The following is a 27,995-nucleotide window of genomic DNA, read 5'->3' on the forward strand; positions in this document are numbered from 1 at the left end:
ACTTTGACATACAAAAACTCCCAGCCACGCGATCCAAATACGGTAATTTTTTCTTTCGAATCGTATTTCTCGGAGAGATGATCCATTTGAAAAAAAAATGGTTACTTTCTGATATCGTAAACATAAGTTCTGAACTTTTAAAATTTTGCGGATAAAAAATTTGGGTATTTCGTGTAAGTGCCAAACTTCAAGGGTACTTTGTGAATTTTCCGGAAAAAAATGTAGACAAATGATGCATACCCCCAGTTAAACTGTTTTACCCAAGTAATCCGTCCGTATTTGGGTTAAGGTGTCACTAGAAGTGATATGCTCGAATGCTCAATCGGCTATCCATATTCATCACATGCTTCAAACTTCTAACTCCAAAAATCCCCAAAACTTAAACCTAATTTCTGTGAGATAAACCTTCGACAATGACGATTCTATTCCCAGAAATTTACAAGGTTTGTCTTCCTTGATTCATTGCAACTCGAATTAGGGTTTTTTCTTTCTGAATTTTGTTTAAAGTTACACTGTTAGTTCAACTATGTTGTAATTTGTTTGATTCGATTTTGAGGCGTTTTTGTGTTTAAATTAATCGGATATTTGTCGGAAGTTTGTATGCTAACATGATTGTCGTTAATTAGACGATTATAATGTAATTTGAGGAATTGTTTGTTTTGTGCATTTATTTAATGGTACTGTGTTGTGAATATGTTTGCATGTGTTCATCAATGTGGAATTTTCGTTGTATAGATCGATTTTGCGTTTAGTTCAGTTAAACTCGGCTGTTCCGATTGAAAAAAAAGCCAAATAACAAGAGAGAAATTGGACTTCATTAGTAAATTACAGTCGAAAATATGCACTACTTTGATTACTGCAGCTTACTGAATTGTTCACATGCGTTAGGTATTGGGGATGGGGAACCAGTTGAGCTGTAGGCTGGTTTGTTTTGCTATTTAATTTGGGCCCGGACACAAGGATGGAGGATTTAGTACTGGAATTTTGATTCGTAAAATACGAGTATCTGTAGAAGGCTTTATTAGTGTTCGGCTCTGAAAATGTGATATGGAAAAATGCTGGTCGAGGTCAAGTAATATCATTTAGACACTACTGGAGAATATGTAAAGTATCTCTATGTTTTTTAATTTGTAGAAGGTTGATGTTTGTTGATTCGGAGGATGTTATAGCGTAGGGTTTGTCCTGAGACTCTGGGAGTGGAGAACAATCAAAATTTTCAATTTTTTTGCTTGATCTTGAATAATTGTGAAAATTAGAAGAAGAAGAAGAAGTGAGATTACTTTTGGCTATGTCACCGGACTATGCTTCTTTTGTTGGACTTGGGACACGTATAAAAAGTAATTTGTTGATGTGACATTTTCTAAGTTTTTATAAAAGAAATCCGGACTTCGATTTGAAAACCTATAAGTTTACCTGGCTTTTGTATTATGTTTCACTCCCCTTTTGTTTTTCAATTTTTCTTTTCTTTTTTTCGCATTTTGAGGCGTGCATTCACTCATGGACGGTTCTAAAGGATGATTCATGTCAGCCGACCCCAAATCATTTTGGGATTAAGCCTCTGTTGTTGTTGTTGTTTTTGTTGTTGTTGTTGTTGTTGTTGACATTTTCAACTATATATGAACCAAGTAGTTTCATCAAACCCTAATAGCTTCACAGTTGGGTCTATGAAGGCTAATCATGTCTTTTTCTCATTGGTGCCTCCTTAACTTAGTTTTAAAAATGTACAAAGGGTACCGAGGTGAGAAGGGTTTGTGATGTCAAGGTGTTATGTGTAAAATGAAGGCGCACACCTCATACAAACGAGCGCTCCCGTGGTGTGCATGAAGCTCCTTAAGGTGTAGATCATTGTTAATATAGAAAAATGGGTCCGTTATCATCATCATCATCATTGTCTTCTTTTGTATGCCTGAGGCTCATCAAATAGTCACTATTCTTATTTATTGGAGTAGTGATAGTCATCTCATTTAGCGTGAAGGCCAAGGGGACTATCAGAAAACCTTTTGGTTGTACTTCCAAACTAGCAAGCAACGTCTTTGAATGAATTGTGTTGAAATTCCAGTTGTTGATGATTTTTGTAGTGTGATTTTACTCTTCTTTATCTTCTCTTCTTTCCTTACCTCATTTATTTATTTTAGGCATTTTCTTTTATTACAAACTGACCTTTTTTTTGTGTGCGTGTCTGACCTACTTACTGCAAACCTGATCTTTTTGTTCTTTTTAAAAATATTAGGAAATCTCAATCTTTGTTATATTGTTGACTGAATGCTCGTGATTGCTTCTTGGGTGGTTTCATGTTTTAGCAAGTTGTAGGATTTCACTGCGCTGCTTGTATATCCTAAACATGCGTAGGTATGATACCTCATTGATGCTTAAGCCTTGTGTTGTGCAGTAAGTGATTTCTCATAATGCTCGTTGACACGAGTCCTTCCTTCTCTTAGTGAGTTTTCCTGGTTGTCAGCTGTAATTCTCCTGTACATATTCATCAGATAGATTTTAGAGGAGATTCTTTCTACCTCTTAAAATGCAACCACCAAGGCCATTCCGCGGAGCTTCATATGACAAAGACATGTTTACCTATCTGCCTGCACGTGATAATCGAAATGTTTTAGTTGAGTCACCAAGAAAAAGAAAATCAATGGCTTCTGATCATCATATCCCCAAACCATTTGCAAATATGGGGTATGTTCCCCAGGGAAAGCTGAAACCTCATGAAAATGCTGATGATTTACGAGGTAAAGAACTTCAAAATTTTGGTCCAGGTTCTTCACCTAGGAAATCATCAAAACTTAGTTATTATTCAGATAATGCCACGTTTGGGCATCAGAATGAAGCTGGTGCGTCTTGGCATTTGAATGAGAGGGAATTTTATGACTCTAGATCTGAGTGGCGTGGTTATAATTCTTTTCACGGGCCATCTCAGTCGTCCAATTACAATGATTTGCCTCCTTCATTCCAGACTTCAGCTGGGCTGACTTGTAAGCCAACAAGTTGGAGTCCTTCGGTAACTAAAGACTTTAATCAGCGTGAGAGCCCCGACTCTAATTCACCTATTGGAGGGGTAAAAGATTTCCGTTTTCCAAAATCACCAAGTTCTGGACTGCAAAATTCCACTTTGATGAAAGTTGAGGGATCAGGTCCCAATGAACTATTATCTGGAGAGTCACAGAACTTGCACCAGAATTTTATAAAACCGGTGGCGTATGTTGCGGGTTCAGATGAAAAAGGCTGCCGTGAACTAAACTATAAGGTTGAAACTTCCTCTAACATACAAGGATTTGGTGATTCTAGTAGCATTGCTGGAGTTGAGAGTACTAAATTGTTAGGGAACAATGTTAGCAGTTCCATATACAGCTTAGATGAAGCCAATAATATTATCCAACAAGCACTGAGACTTCTGAGTGCTGCTTCTGGTACTGGTTTATTTGTAAATCGAGATGGGAGTAGTGAAGCTCGTGCAGGTGATTCTATGACAGCGCCAAATTCTCATAGTCAAAGTGTGTCAGATTTCTTGAATCAGAGGACTCTATCTAAGGGGAGTGAAGCTGGTCTCAATCTTGATAAGCCTATTATTAACTGTGATAAAAGTTCTGTAAATATTGATGATGTACTCAAAACAGAAAATGGGGGTTCGGTACATGCAGAACGGCTGTGGGATGGCACCCTTCAGCTGAGTTCCACTGTTGTAGTGTCGGCTATCGCCTTCTTTAAAAGGTCAGCGTCAGTGGTTTAATAAAAATAGCAACTTTCTTGTCATGTGCATATTATCCCATGCTCTCCATTTCCTATGGAGCTAAAGCCTCACAATAATTTTGGGTTTGGAATATGGTAGAAATAAGCAAAGGCTCTCTACAAGGTGGCTATACTAACTGCTAAGTCTGACCGTTTTGCCCCTTTGGCATGGTTAGCTATAATTCATATCTATAACTCATAAGCCTTGAGTCTCATCCCGAATTTCGCTTGCTCCCCTACCAAATATTTTTTTTTTATTTTTTTTTATTTTAATGTAAGGCAGTCATAGTAAAGATGGGAAACCAAAATTTGAACTCAATCGTTATATAGCAGCAATAGAACCATTATGCTGTTACTTTCTCCCTGTTTATGATGTATATTTTAGTGGTCGGTACAAATAAGAGTGGGCATCATGATTTGTTTGTCTTGGTGATATCCTAAATTCCTATATGGTTCTTCACAATGCAATCTGTACAGGGTTTGTAATTCACAATGCAAGCCGTATATGGTTCGTAATTTATTTTTCTTAGCATCTACTATTCTACCGAATTGTGCATTGTTTGTGTCTTTTGCATATCTGGCTTTTGTTTCATCATTGGCTTTGATAATCTATCTACTATTTAAAAATAAATTTTGTGGTCTTGTGCTTGGTTTGGTTACAAGTAATAGCTGCAGATTTTCACTCGGTCATGTGTATTATACTTGCTTTATCAATTATGATTTTTTGTAGAATATAGCCTAAAACTAGTTTGCATTATGATTCTGTCATGATGTCTTATAAATATTAAAATACACAAAAATATTGTATAAGACGGTTTTACATGTGAGGTCATTTCATTCACCGTGTAATTAAATGAAAAATATATTAAAGATTTGACTTTTGAGTTAATCCAACATGTGATACCGTTTCATACAAGACTCGTTACAAAATGTGGGATGGTAGATTAACCTTCACATAACTGCATGTCTGTTTCTAGTGGAGAGAGGATGCCGGACTTCAGTTGGTGTGGATCTATGGAAGTTAAAGGCAAAGTGAGATTGGAAGCATTTGAAAAATATGTTCAAGACCTTCCCCGTGCACGCTCTCGTGGACTCATGGTAAGACAACTGTCATTGATGCTGTCTTTCACTAGTCTTATGTTTTTGTTCCTGAAGTTGAGACCTTTGCTTGCTGGCTGTTGGAGTAACTTGCAGATAAATGTCTATTTATTTAAAGTTGAGCGAAATTTCTCATCCCTGCCCATATCCATGTCAAAGTTTATCTTTTATCCATTTATGTACAATAGTACAGCCAGGAGTTATCTATGCATATACTCCCTCTGTATCACTATGCTTTTCCGGTTTAATTGTTAAATGTGAAAGTTTTCAAATTTTGATCTTTATAATTCGAAAAAATATCAAAAATTGTAACTGGATACAAGAATATTCACTTCTGTGATTTGTTATGAAAAGAAGCTTAAATATATTCTTTCCATCCCATAATAACTTCCTAGTTTGACTTACATTGTCTCGAAGATACCACTTTGACTCGTTTTTTTTTTTTGTTTTTTTTTTTCCATTTGTATTCATTTTTTTTCATTCAAAATGTAAAACGAATGACTTTTTTTACAATGAAAGTAGATATTTTATTATAATGTTTTATTTTATACTCCGTATCATTTGAACACTTATTTATGGGTCAAAGCTCAAAGTCAAACTAGGGAGATAATAGTGGGATAGACTGATGGAGGGAGTATTTTCAAAATAATAATAGTAATAATATAATACTCCCTCTTCTCACTTTCCTATTTGGTTAAAACCTTTATGTTCTTCCCACTTCTTTTCCTTCACTTTTTGGGTATTTTTTTCCTTTGAAAATTACCAAAATATACTACTCCCTCCACACACTCATTTTCACCCCATTTCGTTAAAATACCCCTCATATATTTGAGAAATGGGGTGAAAATGAGTGTGTGGAGGGACTAATAAATATCACATATTTACAAGATACACCCCTCATCAACATTCTAAAACAATCATGTAATTAACTCCACTAGTTTCTCTCCACCATCCCAGCCACCATCATCCCAAACTCACCCGTTTTTAACTACACTTAGTTGAGGGTAATATGCTTTTTTTGAAAATATAACTTGACAAGGAAATGGTACATCTTTATGAATCACAAAAAAAAAAAAAAAAAAAAAAACTAAAAATGATAAAACTTTTCTATGGAGTACATGTTTCTATAATTCTATGTATATGACTTTGATATGCATGATTTTCAGTTGTAGAAATGCTTTAAAGTTTAAACATAAATTTTCTCTAGTTGCCTACATGCCTTCAAGGGGTGTAAGGTATGGCATGGCATATGAATTCTGAACCCAATAAATTTTGTAGCTTGTGATTACATCGTTTTTGAATTTTGCTACTTCTACCCCTTCTTAATCCTTCCAACTCCGTGACATATTTGTTGGTACCATGTTTTGGTACTCCCATGCTGCACGTGGATTTCATCCTGCGGGCAATAACATAGACGTGTAATTGTATTTCAGTTGAAGAAGATAGAAGAAAGTAGTACCCCAGAAAGAACATAATGATAACAGGAAAGCTGACAAATTAAGTCTTCAATAGAGAAGGAAATAGTTTGGAAACTTAAAACTCTCAAAGTGACTTTATATAGGATATAGGAATGAGAAGATTGGTTTGGGGGGGGGGGGGGTGATTATATTGGTATGTATTAGATGCCATTTTGATAGCATCATAGATGATCCAAGAGATACAATAGTGCAAAAATCTTCGCCAAAAACTAAACCAGAGAGACAGATAATAGGGACAAAAAGGAATAAAGAAAAGTATTTGGGCGAAATTGTGGCTGAACTTTGAAGCTAATTAAGCACTTGAACCTAGCTAGATTTAACTGTTCTTTGTAACACACAAGTTGGAGGAAAAAAAAGGAGGGTGTGGCGTAATCTTTATTTGACTTCTTAGGTAACCTGAAATGAAAGGCGATATAAGACGCACAGAGTACATGAAATAGATTTCATGTCCTTGTCTTTTTTGTTGAAATAGAAGATAATGGACATCCTTTTCCCTTTTACAACCTATATCGACTGATGTTCCTATAAGGCCTTATGGCAAAGACTTGGGGATCCCACTACAGAAAGAGCGGGAAAGGTGCCAATTGTGTATCCCTCCTTATATTTTCCTCCCTTTCCTCCTTCCCACGTAACCTGTCCACAATACTGACATTGTTCCAGCGCATCAAAGTCTGCTAGATACATACTAATTTACAATATAAGAATGTAGATAATTTAGGGCATTAGCAATAGAGGTTTGTCAATAGGTTTGTAAGATGATGTGTCAAATATTTTAGAGGTTTGTCTACAAACCCTCTATTGTTGGACATGGGTGTTGAGGTTCATGGATGAGAGGGGTTACAATATAGTATACAGGTTTGTGGAAAGAGAATATCAAAGAAGAAATAGTATACTCGGCCATGTGATAAACCTTGAAGAGGTTTATTTATTGTTGGGATGAGGTTTGTAGGTAAATGATTTTGTATACTAGCTTATGTGGCATGAGAACAAACCTATTGGAGGTTCATCTATTGCTAATGCCCTAAGTGTGCTATTTTTTTCTATTCCATTAGATTGCAAAGTGTCACGGTCCGGTACTTTTGCCGGATCGTGGCGCGCACCCTTGCCCGTCTCAAGGCAAGATGCAAGCGACAAGGATCTTCGAACTAGTGAAGGGTCGCTCACTAGCACGATACTCGGGTCTCGGCAACACTCGACAAGAATAAAAGCGAGAGCGTTAGGCACTAGTGTTTGTCAAGCACTAGGCGCTCGTAATCGGTCTCTCGTAATCGGTCTCGGGTGTGTGAGTCGGGATCCTAGTGTCGATCCCCACAAACACGGCTTGTTAGTAAAGTGAAGGCTAAGAGTCGTTCACAACAAAACAACAAGAAGCAATACGAAGGCACAAGGTAGGAAGCAGATTTTCATTCACTAGTACTCCCTAAAGAGGGAAATATGATAGTTACATTCTGGTCAAAACTAGTGTAGAATAGCGATATACCTATTTATGGAAAGCTATTCTAAAACTATGCTAGACTAAGAAAATATTTTACTACAAATGTACAAGGGAAATGAAATTACGTAAGTATGAAATAAATCTAAGGGTTCGAGTGTGCGGATCGTCACACTCTCCCCCACCTAATCTGTTGCCGCCCTCGGCAACACAAAAATCTTGAATGGTGCTTCAGTGAGACATCCCCGGTGAGCTCTGACTGTCCATGCGGTGTTGAGGATTGTCTTGTACAACTCGGCTTGGATGTGCGCTTCGTCCCAAACAATGACTGGCCTTTTCGTCCCTTCAAGGATAGGCTGGAGTTCCTTGACATAGAAGCTGCCGAACATCATGTTCTCCAAGTCCACCACGTGCTCCTTGTCTCTCGGGAAAGTCCACTTTGCCGCTGCTTGAAAAGACCTCTCTCGGAATTCCGGAATTCCTTCAAGTACTGGCCCCAACGGACCTTCATATTGTTTCTCGTCACTTCAGCACCTGCATTCAAGAGAATGTGAGATCTCCAGGACGCCGAATCAGCATTTCGGCGCGGCCCCCTGATGGTACGAGGCCTTATCTCTTGGGTCGACTGACCCACAACCCAGACGCGTCGATTCAAAGACATCGACGCGGCCCCCTGATGGTACGAGGCCTACTTCTTTGGGCATCTCGGCCCTCATTGTCTACTCCTCGGTGAGGGGGTAGACTCTTCTTTCGTCCCCGGGCCACTTAGCATCTTAGCATCGTAGTTAGCCCGGGTCTTGTTCGCCCTCGGCTCCACCGAACCTTTAGGCATTCTCCAAGGTCGCATCCCTTATTTCGGCGTCGGTATCACCCTTATAGCCGAAATTCGATGCTGCCCCTTGTCTTCGTCGCTGTCTACCGTCTTCACTACGATAGACCCCATTAGTAGCATCGATCCGTCACTCGGTTTCAATACTACCAATGCTTTCTGAAAGAACTGCATCCCGAGTACTAACTTGAAGTCATCCAAAAACGGTGGTGAAGTCGAGCTCCCCTGCCCACTCACCCACTTGGACCGCAACCTTCTTAGCCACTCCTTGGACGCGTCTCAATTTCCCATTGACCGGCTTTAGGCAGCTGTTAGCATCCCGCAGAACTAGCCCCAACCGATCAACTTCCTCTTTCGTAACAAAGTTGTGGGAGGCGCCCGAGTCGATCAAGGCTCGTGATTGCTTCCCATTCACCATCAAGTCCACGTACATGAGCCCGTTGGATTTCTTGGCGCAGGAATCTTCGTACTTCCCCATCGCGCTAATCCTTTGGGCGTTAGCCCATCCGTGGTTGGTCTTCACCATCACTCGAGTCTTCGTTACACTCTTGGTGATAGTCGGCCAACGCCCCATCAAGATGTTCTTGAGCCCCCTTCGGCATCTTCTTGAACATGGCATTGAACTCCGCTTTGTTCGGACAATCGGCCATCTTGTGAGGACCCTTGCACACAAAACACGCGAACGGTTTCTTCGTTGTGGAAGCAGTTGAGTTTCCCGCCTTCGAAGACGAGCTTGAGGGCGGGTTTGTAGTGCTCGCCGATTGGGCTTGACTTCCTTGCGAGCGGAACCGACTGTTCCCAACTGAAATGACGTTATTTTGTGGCCTTTGTCCATTATACCCACTTTGTGACGTACCAGCATTCCCCGTCCCGTTGGTGCCACAACTCTTGGTGCCTCTCGTTCCCCATGAAAGTCGAGCAGGCGCTCTGCGGCCGATATGGCCGAAGGCAGAGTTTTGGAATTCTGCCTCGTGACCTCCTGTTGTGCCCACCTCTTCAATCCGTCAATGAATTCGAATGTCCTATCCGTCTCGGACATTTCGGTAATCTCGAGCATGCACGCTAAGAATTCCTTCACATATTCTCGGATTGATTTGGTGTGTTTGATTTCCTTCAACTTCTTCCGAGCAACAAACTCCGTGTTCTCGGGGTAGAAGTGATCTTTCAAGATCCTCTTAAAGTCGGCCCACGATGTCACCGTAATCGTGCCCGCATCAATTTCCTTGTACCTAGCCCTCCACCACATCTTGGCATCGTCGACTAGATACATGCTTGCCGTGACAACTTCCGCGTCTTCGTCGAGCCCACTTACTCGGAAGTATTGCTCCATATCGAAGATAAAGTTATCGACCGCTTTTGAATCCCTCGCCCCATCGTAGGCACGAGGTGGAGGTGCCTTCACCTTATGGCCCCCCAAAGATTTCCCGTCGTTGGCTAACGCTTTCAAGAGTGTAGCGCAAGTGTTCTCTAGCTCCTCGATCTTTCGATGGAGGTGAGCTATCTCTTCCGCCCGATCGTAGGGGATTGCATCACTGATCACTTGGATCCGGACACCCATCTCGGTCATGGCCGACTCGTAGCCACTAACGGTCTTTTGCAACTCCTCGACGCTCTCCCCCATTCGCATCACGATTGTCTTAAGTATAGGGAGTTTCTTATCGAGCGCTTCCTCTAAGGCGTCCACTCGGTCCTCTATACTTTCGCCCATTTTCTCGATCTCGATGAACAAATGCGGCTTGCAGAAACCCGTCTGAAGACCAGGCTCTCATACCAAATGTCACGGTCCGCTACTTTTGCCGGATCGTGGCGCGCACCCTTGCCCGTCTCAAGGCAAGATGCAAGCGACAAGGATCTTCGAACTAGTGAAGGGTCGCTCACTAGCACGATACTCGGGTCTCGGCAACACTCGACAAGAATGAAAGCGAGAGCGTTAGGCACTAGTGTTTGTCAAGCACTAGGCGCTTGTAATCGGTCTCGGGTGTGTGAGTCGGGATCCTAGTGTCGATCCCCACAAACACGGCTTGTTAGTAAAGTGAAGGCTAAGAGTCGTTCACAACAAAGCAACAACAAGCAATACGAAGGCACAAGGTAGGAAGCAGATTTTCATTCACTAGTACTCCCTAAAGAGGGAAATATGATAGTTACATCCTGGTAGCAGGAAACATTGAAATTTCAAAACTAGTGTAGAATAACGATATACTTATTTATGGAAAGTTATTCTAAAACTATGCTAGACTAAGAAAATATTTTACTACAAATGTACAAGGGAAATGAAATTACATAAGTATGAAATAAATCTAAGGGTTCGAGTGTGCGGATCGTCACACAAAGCCAAGAGGATGATGGAAAAATAGTGCACGAGTGATACTCCATAAACCATGTTTGAGAACTGTACTAATTAATATCAATGGTAATAGAGTAGCATGTTATGTTTTGATAAGAGGACACTCTATGCCCTAGTAATGCACAAGTCTTATTGCAAATACTCATTTGCGAGGACGTGAACAAACTGTACATCTTATGAGACACAGTGTCAACTTGTTTTGATGATGATTATCAGTCTATTCCCTATGCAAAACTATTATCTCATATATTCAATGCGAGCACACGAACACACTAGAGAAAGATTTATGCATATAATGATCTGTCGAATAAATCCTCCATCGTTTGGTAGAGTTTAAAATGTTTTTTTGTTTCTCAGGGTGGTCTGAAAATTCATTAGAACCATGTAATATTAAATTTATACCCCGTATTCTCGTATCAATTATGGATGCGCTTGTACAGTTTTGTAGCCTAGAACTCTAGAAGTCAAATACTACCTCCATTTTATAGGTTTTTCCCCTTTCATCTTCACATGATTTAAATAAAACAATAATATTGCAAAATTACTGAGGATAAATAATGCGGGGTTCTCAATCACACGAGGCAAGATTGGAAGATATCAAAGAAGGATACCGGAAAGAAAAATTGAAAGATATAAAAATAATACAGCGGGTATTATGGTTTTAATTACTCCGTATAATATATGTATATGCATAATATATTGAGTTCCGATGCTATTGAGTCTTGACATAGTATTGGCCTTCTTTCACAAATGGTTGATCTTTTCTTGGCATAATCCCTTTTTTCTTTGCATAATCTTGTATAGAAAAATCAGTTTAAAGCTTTTAAGGAAAGGGGCGGTTGGTGTTACTTTCACTTGATTAGGATAGTGACTAAGATTACTGGCTAATATAGCATTTGCTTAAAAAGTTTTAGGTGAAAGGTGCTTGCAGTGTTCTATAATGTGATAGCTCGAAGTGCATAGTCTGATACGGTTGTTTTAGCATATGGTTCGGTCATTAGGATAGTGAAGCATATGATTAGGGCAGTGAAGCAGACGAATCAGTTTGATCCCTCTAATCAATAGTCATAGGTTACGGTTAGAGGTGGTTAGCATGGTCTGGTCTAGGCCGATTCACCAACAGGCTCAAATTTGGACCCAAACCCTAAATTAGCCGGAACAACCCAAGGTGGATGATTATTTATTGTAATAGGCTTGCGAGTTCAGGAATAGTATCAAGTAGTATCAGCTAAAGCTAAAAATAATCTAATCAGTAGATTTCTCTCTTTTCGTTTCTCCCCTATTTTCCGCATTCCCCTCTTCTGAACTCAACCCACACAAAACTCCATTTGCTGGTGTGACATTTCACTTATTTCGGCCCCTTAGACGTTGCATTTATACACCTTTTCATTAGTTTCATCACAAATTGTGATTTTGACACGGTGGATTCTGCTTTATTAGTTGGTGAGTCTCGACACTAGTTTCAATCACAAACCTTTGAGGACGTGGAGAGTGTGAACTTTTCCCCCCTTGGATGAAGTTTGTTTCTTCTTAAAGGGGTTGATTCATCCCTTCTCTGCTTGCTCGTTACTCTCATTTAAGCTAAACGATTGTTTCTTCGTTTGTCGCTCATCCTAAGTGTCGACAAATCATCCAACAATTGCTTGTACCACTCTCACATCATCTATATGTTCTTCAAGATAATTTCTTGACTCGATTCTTATATTTAGATTCTTACTCCCACCTTCCGGTCTTTCACATCAAAGGTACAAATTATCTTATCAACGATGGCAAGGCAATTGTTCAAGCCGGTCATCAAGCCTAAACTCTCTTATTTGTGACCGTAAGCCAATAGTTCAAGTCGTTCATCAAGCTTTTTATGGTCGATATTTGCCCTTTATACTTCCTTCGTTCCATTTGCCTATATACATTATTAAATTATGTGAGAATTTTGAACATGAGTAAGGCCATAACTCCGTCCTTGGTAATCATTTCACTATTGGATTAACGACTACCATAATTCTCTATCAAATTTGTCGTTTACCTAATTATCCGAGATAATGATAAAATATACCTTTTCAAGAAGAAAGAAGAAATTTGCCGATCTCTCTTTTTCATCTAGGATCGGACCGAACCGAACCGCCGGGGTGGATTCGGTGAACAATCATCAGTCATCTAGGTAGCACCAAAATGGTCACGGACAAGACACAAACACGTGACACGACATCCCGAAATTTAGGATCCGAGACACGGCGTTTAAATTTAATAAAATACATATTTTATAGTTATAAATAATGTACAATTTTATTTTTGTAAATATATTTGATATTAAGGGGGTGTTTGGTAAACAGTAGATTGATGAAATTTCAGCATATTCAAGGCTTTTAGCATGTTTGACTCAACAATCTACTAAATTACGTGTTTGGTAAATGACATATTGAAACAGTAGATTCAGCTCCAATGTTTACAATATGCTATAGTTTACGCATGTATACAACACCCTAAACCTGCTAATAACCAAACACTTTTACTAAATCTGCTAATTGTTATATACTAGTCAAACATGGCAATCAAATCTGTCATTTGTAATCTGCTTGACCAATTTGCTTCTGCTAATTATAATCTGTTGAGTATTAAACATGGCCTAAATTTAAATGATTGAAGGTAAAATTTGACTTGACTATTACTCAATTCTCATTTCCCACCTAAACCTGTCCTCCAATCAATCTCTTTCGGTCTTTAGACATCTCAATCATCATTTATAGGTGGTGTCGGACACGAGACGGTGGTTATGAGGAGTGTCCGTGCTACCTAGTCCTTAATTCATCGGCCGCATCAAAATCTCATAAAGCCACCCGTCATTCATTCATTTATCGTTCGTGGATAAAACAGATGGATTGGGTGATATAAGGATGCTATATACTCCCATTGCCTAAGTCATTTATTTACCTTTGTTTTTGACATAAAGACCAAGGAGAGAGGAATAGACCATTCGTGACTTTTGTCATTAGATGACAAATGGACAATACTAAATGTGTAAGATCAAATTACTCATTAGAAATACATTTCTAATACAGAAAGATTATTAGAAAGATACATAGATGAATGAGATACCCAAAAATGAAATTGGTAAAAAAATGACCGTGACGGATGGAGTACATGTTTAAAGCTAAACAAATGATGACTTTAATTCACAAAAGAAAAGTTAGATAATCATTTGCGTCTAACTTTTTGTGTGTACTTTCACTAAATATTTTTTTTTGAGTAGATTAATTAGAAAAATGAATATTATATTTCTTAATAATGTATTATATACATTTTCTTTAATAAAAGATAAATTAATAACATTTGGTGGTGGATGGCGTGTGAAATTTCTTCATCCAACCCCATCATCTTTCCGTCATCCGTTTTGCCCGTCATCTATTTAAATCGGGCTTTTATCCATCTTTTAGGATTGGTAGATTATTGGATGGAGTGAAATTGACATCCCTAGACCAATTGGATCAAATATTATACCGTGTTTTCTAGTGCAATTGTGTAGAATTTAGGAATATGAAACATAAGAATGACTTATGTTACATTGCAAACTCAAATGTTCGAAAATAATAGCAAAAATTGTGCATCCTTTTAATGATTATCAAACTAACCAATTAGCCGTAATCTAAAATGATCGCAACGTAATAAAAAATCTCATCATTCACTTTCAAGTGTTGTGTTTTTTAAAATGAATAAATAATTAGGAGACATATATACGTCTACCAGTGGCACAACAAATTAGGAGAAAGATAGTATCTTTAAGATACTAGGTAAGATTTTAAATTTTTGGGTTCTTAATGTTTAGCCCATAATCTTCTTCACGGTCGATTCAGGGTAGTTACGGGAATAGAATTAAGTATTGTCGAAACCAAAGTATCTGGTCCGGTTTTGGTCCTCGATATGGACCATTGAGTGATTCAGACCTACTTATCACGCGGTAAAAATCGAAACATCGGAGTTAAGTGTAAGTGGGTGATTGTTCAATAACACAACTCGGCGGTGATATAGGGATATGTGTACGGTGATAGGGATGGTGATAGGTTTGTGTGCTTGATATCTAGTGTGTGTTTAGCCTCGGCCATAAAAATACAAATTGGCCAAACACACAATTATTTAAAAGTTGAAAATAGCTTCTTAAAAGCTCAAAAATAATCTTTTTGCCTTAAAAATAGAATGTTTCTAACTTATGATACACATTTTTAGAAAATTAAGCATAAGAAATTAAAACTCATTTTTAACAAACCAGGCCAAACATGCTCCTAGTCTCCAGTATAGTGGTTGGTACAAATGTATTTAAATAAAAGAAAGAGATCAGAACGTTTCTACTATTGAGCAAGTGTTTAGTCAAGTGGGTAATTTGGTAATAAACTACTCACGGATACATTTAAACCGGTAAAACATGAATGATGCAAAATATTGGTAATTTGGAAATGGGTAAATTTATTTATATTTTTTATTTAACTATAATCCTCAAATACCGATTATTAGAGTATTTAACATGTACTATATTGACTTTTGTAATTTTGAGAGAAAATAGGTTAATATGTTGCGACTAAAATAACTTTGCGGCAGAAAGTCAAAATTTTGAGACTAAAGTTCATTTTGACGGATATTCCGTCGCAATCTAGCACCACGGAGGAAAATAGAAGTGCAACGGACTATACGTTGCAAAAACATTTGGGGACATAAAGACACTCCTTATCTCAAATCCCTAAAACGCCACAAATGTAGAAAAAAGAAAAAAGAAAACAAAACACGCGACCACCTCCTTTTTTCTTCTCCGACGAAACCAAACTCCCAATTACCATATAAATCCAGTCATATAAATGTAGCTATTGTCATTTACTACTCCCTCCACATCTATGATATTCCATATTGGTTTTGGAAAACTTTAGTGTTATGATAATATATCGGGGAAAATGAAAGTATGAGAGAGAATATGGGGTAACAAGTTATTATAGCCACAAATGGTAGACACGAAATTGGAACATCTTTGTGAATTTCCTGTTTTAGGAAAGGTGGAACACATTGTTATCAAAATCTTGATTCGATCCTACGATTTTACGATCCAAAAATGCTTAACCAATCCTGGATCCTACGACTCTATCATGGTTCTAGAATCCTACGGTCTTATTCATGTGAAAAATTTCTAGAGATACGATTATAATACGATCTTATGATCCTCTGGTCCAGTTCTATAGTAAAAATATAAATATAAATATATATTTTTATATAATGACATTGTAAAACCCAAATTTCGTGTAAGTTGTAGAAACATGTTCATTCAATGATACGAAAATCATTAGTTATCAATATTTATGGGTAAATATTAATAAATAATTATTTTTATTTTCAATTATATGCACATAAAAAATTATATTTAGGGAGTTTGTAGAATTTTACAATTCTACGATTCGATTCTACCGATTCGATTCTACTCACTCCATCGATCTAAAGTAGATTTCCGATCCTAACATAATCATTCAGAAGCGGAGGGACTGTGGGAGTAGTATATTAAACTAAATAATTATGAAATCCCCCCTACTACTAAGAGAATAATACTTCTCTTAGTTTTTCCTCCAAAAAGCATCTAACTAAATATGGTAATAAATAAAATTTTCTTTCATTACATTATTATCTTTTCAATGAATATATTCTTAAAAATAAACTCTAATTTTTTAAATAAATTCATAATTATGATTTTTTCATTAAAATAAAATAAAATTGATATTAAATTATAAAGTATAAGTTGCTAAATTTTTCAGTAATAAATTATTACTGTAGAGAATAACTTGACACATGCTTACTATTAGTTTCGCGACAAAAAAATTCACAATTTAAATAATTTTTTTTATTAGTTTTCCATTTCAATTTTTTTGTTTCATATCAAAATACAATAGAGTGAACTTATAAATATTAATGAAGTGCAAATTTTAAAAGTATAAATCCTTCTATATACTAACCCAAATTTTTATATAATGACATTGTAAAACCCAAATTTTCTCTCCAAAGTGCTCAAACTTATATATGGAAACAAATTAGATTTTCATTTATTAAACTAATTTTCCATTTAAAATAATCCATACATAAAAACTGTATCTCCAATTATTAACTTTGTGACGAATCTTTTTTTTTTTTAAAAAAATTTGATGTAGTTAAAATATTTTCATAAAAAACACAATTCATGGAATTATTCAATTATTTTGATTAATTTTAATATTAGTTATTTTTTATAAAAATTCGCGAGATATAAATCTAAAATCTATAACTAATATACTAAAAATTAAAAGGCCTAAATTTACTGCGCATTTGCGCGGGATTTACACTAGTTTAAGAATAACTATATATTTATACAAAAAAAATAAAGAAAATGAACATCTTAAAAGGTGTTAGTCTGATCCCTATTTTAAAACCTAACCCGTTTTAAGTCCAACTCGTACAATGCCATATTTTGAAACTAGAGTAAACTGACCCGTATTTTACTTAGAAGCCAAAATGACCAAACCCGTAAGCCGCTCGACCCATTTGATAAGGTCTAGAAACACTGAGTGCCAGGAGTAGTATTGTAGCAAGTACACTGATATCTTAGAAAATAGAAATTGTAAAACATAAAGAAACTAATATCAATATTTGGTGATCAACCGGATAAAATCAGGAGTTATATCTAAATTCCGAGCCGTGTAAAAGTTTGTTGATATTTTGATTATGATCTGTAGAGCATTGCTGTTTCGCGTTTGTTTTAGATTGTAATTGTGTTCAGATTATTAAAAAACTTTTGTCTTAGCTGCAATCTTGATTTTGAATCTGTGAAGATTGAGTTATGAACCTATGCAATTGTTCAAACTAGACCGTTCTGAAACTTGATCATTTTCTAATGCTGAAAAATAAAATGGAGTACCATTACTTTGTGTGATGTATCTTTAAGGGATGGCGCTATTCAAAGTGGCGTGTTTTTGTCCTAAATACAAAGTTGAAACACTCCATGTAACTATGGGAGATAGGGTGTTTTTGTCCTGTAACACGCCGCGTGAGTGGTGAGCTTCTTCCCAATCCATTTTGCCAAAAAAATGTTTTGTCGAAAGCCATCGCGCTAATCATTTTGTCTTTCAACATTATCTTGAGAAAAGACTCATTTTTGCTCCAAAATTGCATTATGACTGTGGGGCACTCTCCAGAACTGTCCTAAGATGCATGCCTGGATGGTCTTAGCTAATGCCGTAAAACTAAATATAAAGATGCATAAAAGTCAAGTGTACATTGCTAAAATGCGCACACCGACATAATTATGAACATCAGGGATTCTTGGCGAAGGTAGAACAGATGGGATTGGTTGAATTGGCAGAGAGTGATTGTATGCTTTGGTTGAATTGGTAGAAAATGATTGTATTGGTCATTAGTAAGAGGCTCGATAAACTATCCAAAAAACATCCCAGAATGAGTTGTTAAACTTGCTATATACTGACCTTTTCTTGTCGAAGGACTTGGTTCTGGTTTACGTCATGTAAATGGAGAGGATTCTGACTCATACGTATGTACTCTGTAATGACTCAGTCAAAACATGTACCTTGGAAAACTGCCTGCTTGTAGTTAGCTAGCCAGTGTGTATTTAAACCAGATGGAGAATTATTTATCTGCTTATATGGTTTACTCAAGAGATCCCAACCATTTTACATTAGCATTGCTCCGATCTTTTCTTTGATTGCTGATTACATCAGAGTTATTAACATTTGTGTGGATGAATCAATCAATGTCTATAACTGTGCACTTATTACTGGACATACACTATACCTCCTTTATTTTTCCTTTATCTCAATCAGTTGCAGATGACTTCGTTGATCTCGTTCACATATCTAGAAAATTGTATATATTGATTGGAATTGAGAGCGTAACTCATGAACGGGTTTGTTTGCATCTTGCTTAAAAGGTTTTTAGTATTATAGAACATAGACTTGGTCTCCATAATTAAACTATATAATAGCCTGTTTATTGCTGGGATGGCAGGATATTTTTACTTGATTCTTGATTGAATGGAGCAGGGTAATTATTATGTTAGTAGTGCAGGGAAAAACACCGAGTATAGAGCTAGTGGTGGTCATGGAGAGGTCTAGTGACTAGTGAGGGTGAAAATGTGCCTTCTCTGTGGCTAAACCGTGTTGTCTAATGTCGTGCCCAATGTTAAGACAATGTTAAGACAATGGCTGTCTTGAGTACCAATTGTTCAGAGGGTGTCTGGATAATATGCCGTGCTTTGCTGATGTGCTTTATTTTTGTACTCATGGCCATGCCTTGTTTTTCTGTCAAAATATTTTGCACATCTAGGATAACATATGCGGCCATAGATCCACCCTTAGGAGGAAGAGATGACTGATGCTAATAGTTCGTTACATTTTTATGTAGGGTATCCCGTCGCTGTCCTAACGGCTTCCCTTTATCCCCTTTTTTTACTAGTATAACAATGACATGACTCCTACTTGACCATTAAATGAAGTCTATGTCGCCTTCAGGGATCGATGGGATGACCTTTTAAACATTTAGAACCAGTAGCTATGCAGTAAAGGTTTAGCCTCCGTAATAGTCAAGCTACGATGATAACCTACTGAGTTTTGGCAAGGATTTTTTTTTAGTTCCTGGTCTTTTCTTCAACCTTCAACTCTAATAGGAGTAGAATATATTTTGTGATTTGCAAGTGAACACCTTCATACTCTATTAGTTCATCAGGGAGAAGGTCGGAGACTGTAGAAACGAGAACTTTGGCAGCACTTCTCTAACCTTCTTATTAGTAGTTGTGGACGTAGAATCTCGTAATAGATAGATGCTCAAAAAGTTCCACCTTTATCTTGACCACTAAGGCGCATGCTTTTTCCTGCATATTCAAATTTCACTTCACTTCACTTTCACCATTTTATTCGATTAATTTCAAACTCAAATTTCTATTCATTCAAATTTCACCCACTAAATTCAAATTTTTCAATTTTGCACATCTTAAACTTAATAGTTTTTATTAATATTTTTAATATTATCTATTTATTTATTTTATTATTATTATTATTATTATTATCATTATTATTATTATTATTAATTTATTATTAATTAATCATCCTCATTTATTGTTATCATTTTGAGTATTATAGTTATTAAAATCAATAATATTCATATTAATAAAATTAATACTATTACTAATATTATTATTAATATGAATATGAATATTAATTATTAATAATATTATTAATAATATTGTTAATTTTAATATTACTATTATTAATACCTAATTGTTTTTTCATATACGAACTTTTATTCTTTCACATACACTTTTTCATAAACGTTCTATTTTGTACCCTTTTCACCTAAAACTGAACCAAATGGACTCTTGAATCAATATTTTTTCCTAAAACTTAATTTAATTGCTCAAATAACTTAAAACTTACAAGATGGATTCTAATTTATCAAATAATAAATTAATTTACTTGTTTATCAATTATTAATATTATTTGTTGAGTTTTAATTAATCAATCAAATTTTATTTGTTTGTTAAAGATGAAATTAGGGTCTATCGATTTTTATTTATTAATTAATTAAATTAGGATTGTTGTTGCTTCGTGGTGGCTACCTAATCACTCAAATTAGGATGATACATGGCTAGACTTTGAACAACAATCTAGCAAATTGGTGCTCCATTATTTAACCAAATAAAATTGATGGTGTACTATGGTTCATGGTGGCTACCTAATTAATCACTCAAATTAGTATAATTACTAGTATTAATATTATTATTAGTAATGTTCTTCTTCTTGTAGTAGTAGTAGTAGTAGTAGTAGTAATAATAATAATAATAAAAGTTTGCATTTTTATAAAAAAAACAAATAATAATAGAAGTAGTAATAATAATAATAATAATAATAATAATAATAATAATAATAATAATAATAATAATCATTATTATTAGTATTAATATTAATATTAATATTAATAATAATATTAATATTGTTTCACTCAATCGACTTTATTCGGTTCAAATTTCTATTCATTTAGCTCACTTTCTATTTAGTTCAAATTTCGGCTCCATTCAAATACTGCTCGATTCACTTGACTCTAAAAAGCCAGAAAGAACAGGGCCTAAATATTTCACCTGCTTCCTGCGTATCTCAACTTTTGAATTACCGTAGCAGATGAAAGGATCATTACTTACTGCTTTGATTTACCCTACCATGCTGTAACAAGGGTTGTCAAAGGTTGAACTCATGTTTACTCAGCATGATTCAATGATGGTTAAAGGTTAAACTGATGTTTGCTCTTAAAATAATTTATCTTTCGCGCCATGTAAGTCGATACTTCCAGAAGTAAATGTAAACATTTCATGTAGGCCTAACGATATACTCCCTCTATCCCGGGGAATAGTTTACATTTGCTTTATTTTGTGAGGGGGAAATAAAGCAAATGTAAACTATTGACTGGAATAGAGGGAGTATTCTCTTTTATAACTTAGCCGTGTCCGAGGACCATACATCTATTTAAGGTACTAATCACTAGTCACTATCAGCTGTTTCTACTTTACTGTAAGATGCTTCTTGTCATTTAGCTGGCAAAAGATTATCTCTGTAGAGATGCTGCTGCTAGTATCTTCAATACGTTTTATATTTTTGTGAATTTAGACGAGCGAGTTATAATAATAATGTGGCCGATAAAAACAAATCGAAATAAGTAAAATCATATCATATGAATTGCTCGGTTCTGTTTGTGTAATATCAAATAGATTGAGCTATTTCCATCTTGGGCATCTCCAAGTAAATCTTTCCTGAATTTAGAGGAGTATCACTTCGATAGTGTATGACCTTAGCATTATAACAACCAAATTTAACATCTATATTTTTATTAGTATAGTAGTAGATGCTGTACGTACCACTCTCTCTTTTTATCAAGTCTTTCGACAACTGACACAGTTCAGAATTCTATAATTAGAAACTCAATTATAGTTCATCTTTCTAGGTAATCCCGGTTCAATATTAGCTGTATGCCTGCACAAAATGTTCTCTTCATCAAAATATGATCAACACTTTATCTCACTCTTTGCATTCACTTGGATCCACTGAAAAACCTCATCTTTTGAGGTGATATCAACTCGATAAGAGTTGAGTACCGGTAGGACATGAACTGTCCTCCTTCAAAGAAAACAAAAGTTGATGCTATGAGTTCCGTGTGTCAGTCGATTACTATAATGTCCAAAATAAGTGTTATGCGTTGTTCTTCGGCAGAAAATAATGAAACAAAGTGAAATGCAAACTCAACCAGAGGCGTTTCTCTTGTTGTGAAGTAGAATTTGGTCAGTCTAAGCTTAGGCTTCTGTTATGGAACCTAAACTATCCTTCTTGATCCAATTTTCAGTCCATGGATAAAAACTCCAGAAACTGTTCTGATTTTTCTTCTCTTCTTTTTTTATGGTGTAACTGGAGTTGCAAGGACGGATTATACCGCTCAGTTTCTGAATCCTGGTCATGACTGATGAGTACTGTCGCTCACTGACTTTACTAGTATCTCTGACATAGTACTGTTGTGATTTTATTCGTAGTTGAACTTCATGGCTTTACATTGTCAAATATATGCGTCTGTGTTGATGCTACTGTGTAAACTTTCTTGTACGTCTCTGTACTATTGAAGCTCCTTTTTTAGGGCTATTTAAGAAAGAAGAAACCTGTTATTAGCTTCACCATTATTGATTAATGGACTCATCGTTAATGGTGTTAAATGTGTTTGTTGGTTGAATCTGCCAATTAATCCTTGAATCTCTTTTAAAACTGAAGTTGTAAATGCGTGCTTAATTTCAGGTGATGTCCCTACGCTGCAAGGAAGGCTCCTCTCCTGCTGGTGTTAAAGACATGGCAGAGGTGAGTGCAGATAAACTCTTCTATGTCTTTCTCAATTCTGAAAGGTGGCATAGAGTATAGTTCACAATTTCTCATGAAGACAATGTAATATTAGAAGAGGGGTGCTATACGTGTCAACTTTTTACTAACGCCATCAGCCTTTTTGTCATTTTTTTCCCACCCCTATCCTTACGGCCTTACCCCTCTTCCCCCCTCACCCCTCCCTCCTCTCTTAGGCCCTGTTCTTTTGGACTTAAAGTCACTTAATTTAAGTTCACTTCAGATCCTATAAGTTCAGTTCAGTTCAGATCCTATAAGTTCAGTTCAGATCAGATTAGTTTCAGTCCAAAAGAACAGGGCCTTACTCACTTTCATTTACCTTAACTTAAAAAAATGCAAATTGAAAACTACGACAAACACCAGAAATAAACAAAAAACGATGATAAATCAGATAATAACAAATTGACAAGAAGAAAACGCAAATTTGCAGCTCACAAAACACGCAAAAACGATGTGGGATAACGGAAACGACGGGGGTGTTGAGTATATTTGTTAGGTTATTTTAATTATGCAAAACCTGAACATCCAATTCGCAATTAAGCTTTTAGGGCAAAAATTTTTTAGTCTCCGCCATAAACATCTTGGCCTCATCCATCGCATGGGGGTGAAACATCTTGGCCTTATCCTTGGTTCACAATGCGTCCCTTCAATGGTGGAGACTTGATTTATACACGTCCTGAAGCCCGAGCTATGGTTTTGGCATGAAGAACTTTGAAGGTGTATAACTTTACGTTTGGGTGCCCAACTTCAGCGATTTTTTTTTTTCAAATCGCTTATCCCACCGAGATCGACGTCCATACCTAGGTTAGACCATGGATTTTTCACGCTCCATGCATGGACGTGGATGTTTCATGTCAAGGCGTGAATAACCACGACCTAACCTAGTTAGGGAGGTAGATATCCTCGAGATAAGCAATTTGGAAAAAAAAAATTGCTTAAATCGGTCACTTGAGCGCAAACTTATTGCCATTCAAAATTTGACTTTAATCACCGCTTTTGTTGTTTACTTATATTCAAGTCGTCGTTAATTACGTTGTCAATTTTTGATTTTGTTTGTAATTTGTTTTTTGGGGTTTTCAGTTTGCGGTGTTATTAATTATCGTTAATCGTTGTTAAATTTTCGATTTTGATTGTTAAACTAACGTGAAAAATGGACTCTTCTAATTCCCTCGCATACCCGTGTCCGACATTCGACACTCGACACTCGGACATATGACACTTGGACGCCTCATTTTAAACCAAGATATGCTTATTTTTCACAAAAATAGCCGAGTCCGACACTTGGACACGTACCCGTGTCGGATACTTCTAAACGAGTCTGAGTTACATAGGTGAGAGTGAAGGAGAGAGAGAAAATGAGGGTTATTTTAGGGAACTTTATGTCAAAAAGTCGATGGCGTTTAATTAATGGGTTTTAAATTTACAATGTTAATTGATATAAATAGGCGGTGATAATATAATATAGAAAGTGAACCTTTTTTTTTGAGAAAAAGGTTTTCATCATTATTATTGAGCTTTGGCCCGTTTAGCGTAAAGTACGAGAATTTGATAAAGAACTAGTATTGATGTCCGGCTTCGCCCGGGCTACCTCTACTTACCATTAAATTTTTTTTTTCATTAAATAAACTTACTTAAAGTTGCATAACCCATAAATTTATCATTAATATCTTTTTCTATGACATATCCTAAAATTACGATGAAATAAATTTTGAGACAAATTCACCGCTGTTAATATTTTACTCTTATTAATGAAACAATAGTAATAACATTTCACTAGTTGCCCGTAATCATTGTTACTTTCAGTACTCCCGCCGTAATTATTGTTACTTTCACTACTGCCGCATTAATATTGATTATTTCATTACTCCCGTTGTTGTTTCTACCACTTTCACTAATCTCGCTGATAATATTGTTACTTTAACTATTCAAATGAGTGACTATTATCATATAACTATATCCAATGTTACTACAATTCTTTTTTACTACTTAGGCATGCAATTTTAAGAGGATTATATATTTATATATAAATATATTACGTATATGCATTAAATCAAATCAAAAGAATATGTAATATTATATATTATGGAATCTAACTTGAAACATACTTATATTATATTTTTGTATGTTTAATAATTAACATCTCTATACATTTAATAAACTATAAAGTTTAATAAAATTGCATAGATTTTAAATTTAATATATAATTTTATGATGATAATAATTAATATCATAAGTGTGCATGTTTATACTAATTAATTATTTTATTTTAAGGAAATTTACCATTTTCTAGTCTTCTATAAATATTTAAGAAAATTATCAAGCATCTTCTTTCTTTTAGTCTCCTTGAAATTGACCATCTTAATTAATTATTTTATTTTAAGGAAATTAACCATGTTTTAGTCTCTTACAAATGTTTAGGAAAATTACCAAGCTTCTATATAATTTAATTTTAACCCAAACTATATAATATTTGCATTTAGATCCCTTAATCGGGTCTATCACACGCTGCTAGTGATTAAAACTGCATAGTATAATTAATTTGTATAACTTTCTTTAATTATATTGAAGTCCCTTGGTTTCTGGATTTAATATATAACTAATATTGGTACCCGGCTTCGCCCGGGCTACCTCTACTTACCATTAAATTTTTTTTTTCATTAAATAAAATTACTTAAATTGCATAACCCATAAATTTATCATTAATATATTTTTCTATGACATATCCTAAAATTACGATATAAATTTTGAGACAAATTCACTACTCCCGCTATTAATATTTTACTCTTATTAATGAAACAATAATAATAACATTTCACTACTTGTCCGTAATCATTGTTACTTTCACTACTCCCGCCGTAATTATTGTTACTGTCACTACTGCTGCATTAATATTGATAATTTCACTACTCCCGCCATAATTATTGTTACTTTCACTATTGCCGCATTAATATTGATTATTTCACTACTCACGTTGTTGTTTCTACCACTTTTACTATTCAAATGAGTGATAGTAATTAATTATTTTATTTTAAGGAAATTGGCCATGTTTTAGTCTCTTACAAATGTTTAGGAAAATTACCAAGTTTCTATATAATTTAATTTTAACCCAAACTATATAGTATTTGCATTAAGATTCCTTAATCGGGTCCATCACACGGTGCTAGTGATTTAAAACTATATAGTATAATTAATTTGTATAACTTTCTTTAATTACATTGAAATCCCTTGGTTTCTGAATTTAATATATATTATTGATTGATTGATTATTGATTGATTGATATTGATATGGTGACAGACGGTTTTATTTTGTACTTTTGCTTTTCGAATAAGTTAAAATTTCCTAAGCCTTGACAGATTTGATATTTTGAAAAACTTCAAATTTCCAAGGTTTTTTTTTCCGGTAACAGGTTGCCAGAAAATACAGAGAAGGGAAAAAGGTTGGGTTTGCACAGCTGAATAAGGGTGTTGACATGTACGTTTGTCCCCATAGTGACACAATCATCACTATTCTTGCAAAACATGGTTTCTTCAAGGGAATGTCTGTTGTCACTGAAAAATCAGACCCACTTCTTGCTTGTGTCGTGTGGCGTAAAAACTCCACTTTTGGTCCCACAACAAAAGCAACTCCAATGATCACTGCTCCTTCAGGAGACAGCAATGCCGAGAAACTTCAGACAGAAACTGGAGTTCAGAAAAACGGCGCAGAAAACAAGAGCCCTGAAATTTCTGCCTCTCCTCGTGTTACTCAACACGAGGATTCAATAATCATCCCACAAAATAAGAGTGTAACAGGAAATGTGGAGATTGCTATGCCTAATGTATCACTCCCTCCCATGTCGAAACCGTCTACCGTGTTATCTGATGATGAGGATCTACCTGAGTATGATTTTGGAGCTCCGACTTCACGGACAGTGGATTCCGTGCCTAAAATGGAGCAATTTAGGGACAGTTGTGACCTCCCATCCATTACAACTCAATTGAGGTCAGAAAATTCTACTGTGTGTCAGAATCCAAGTATCCAACCTCATCAAGAAAACCACACAGGAGACTGTGTGACTAGTACAGGGCCATCAAATCAAGGATTATTCCTGGAAAACATAGGGAATCTCCCCAAAACAAAAAATCCAAATTGGCCGCCAGTTGAGGGGAGAAAACCAGTAGATGATTGCCATGGTGATAGTACTAAGAATCAGAAAAATCTTTTTGATGATGACATGCCAGAATGGTGTCCACCGGAATTTGAAAAGATCAAGCCTGAGGTTAATGAAAGGGTTGGATCATTTGCTCAGAGAAACTCCATGGCACTTGGATCAAGCTTTACAGATTTAGCTACTGGACGTCAGCTGCCTCCTTCACCACTTCCACCACCACCACCACCACCACCACCACCAGTGTCACGACCTGGACCACCATTGACCCAGATGAAGCTTTCCCTACCACCACCACCATTGCCACCGGGACCTCCGCCACTACTAACACCCCAGGGACAGTTTTCTGACAAAAACGATCCTTTTAAATACTACCCTCCACCTCATCATCTGCCTCCACCACCTCCACTACCACCACCACGACCACCTTTGAGTCCTCCCCATTTTTCAAATAAAGATTACCCAACTGCCCACAGTTTCCCCAAGCCAGCTCTTAATAATTTTATGCATTCTAGACCGGATGCTCCATCAACCAATGCCCGGTTTCAGAACCAACACTACCCTCCACTGCCACATCCTCCGCCACCTGTGCCTGAAAAGACGTTTGATAATAGTTTAATGCACGTAAGTGCTGCTGGCATGCCCATAGGGGATGGTTCCAGGCATGAATATTTGCGAAGTTCAACTTCAAATCTTGTTCAGAGGCCTCAGTTCCACCAGTCAGGGATGAACAATCATCCCTATCACTCAGGCCGGAGGTACTCAAGGCCTTAGTTTTCTGTGTTAGTAGCGGGATGGAAGATCTAGTTTATGGTTTTGCAAAAACGCTCAAAAATGAGCATAGTTTTGTTGTAATTTTAGTCTGTGGATATAGTGTCGCCACTTTTATGCTGTGAATTTCTGTAAAAATCTTCTGAACATCAAGTTGTTATATTTATTTTTCTGGCATTATGTAATCAGTTATTGCTTGCTTTCTTTCATTACTTGTGTATGAACTCAAAGTA

General features: G+C 36.2%; 1 protein-coding gene across 1 annotated transcript; it reads left to right on the forward strand.

The window, feature by feature from the left end:
* Positions 1-343: 343 nt before the first annotated feature.
* LOC141606052 (uncharacterized) lies at positions 344-27,947 on the forward strand. The gene is made up of 5 exons (XM_074425037.1): positions 344-443; positions 2,390-3,711; positions 4,707-4,827; positions 22,745-22,804; positions 26,251-27,947. Exons 2-5 carry the CDS (start codon positions 2,522-2,524, stop codon positions 27,763-27,765), a joined length of 2,886 nt encoding a protein of 961 aa, XP_074281138.1. The 5' UTR covers positions 344-443; positions 2,390-2,521; the 3' UTR covers positions 27,766-27,947.
* Positions 27,948-27,995: the final 48 nt, after the last annotated feature.

Source organism: Silene latifolia, chromosome 10 (genome assembly GCF_048544455.1).
Source record: "Silene latifolia isolate original U9 population chromosome 10, ASM4854445v1, whole genome shotgun sequence".
NCBI lineage: Eukaryota > Viridiplantae > Streptophyta > Magnoliopsida > Caryophyllales > Caryophyllaceae > Silene > Silene latifolia.

What these genes read in the sequence shown, in the direction of transcription:
- LOC141606052 (XM_074425037.1), top strand. Translation starts at nt 2,522, where the DNA reads ATGCAACCACCAAGGCCATTCCGCGGAGCTTCATATGACAAAGACATG. An exon ending in GCTATCGCCTTCTTTAAAAG is followed by an intron (nt 3,712 to 4,706) that starts GTCAGCGTCAGT and finishes GTCTGTTTCTAG; the next exon opens with TGGAGAGAGGATGCCGGACT. An exon ending in CACGCTCTCGTGGACTCATG is followed by an intron (nt 4,828 to 22,744) that starts GTAAGACAACTG and finishes GCTTAATTTCAG; the next exon opens with GTGATGTCCCTACGCTGCAA.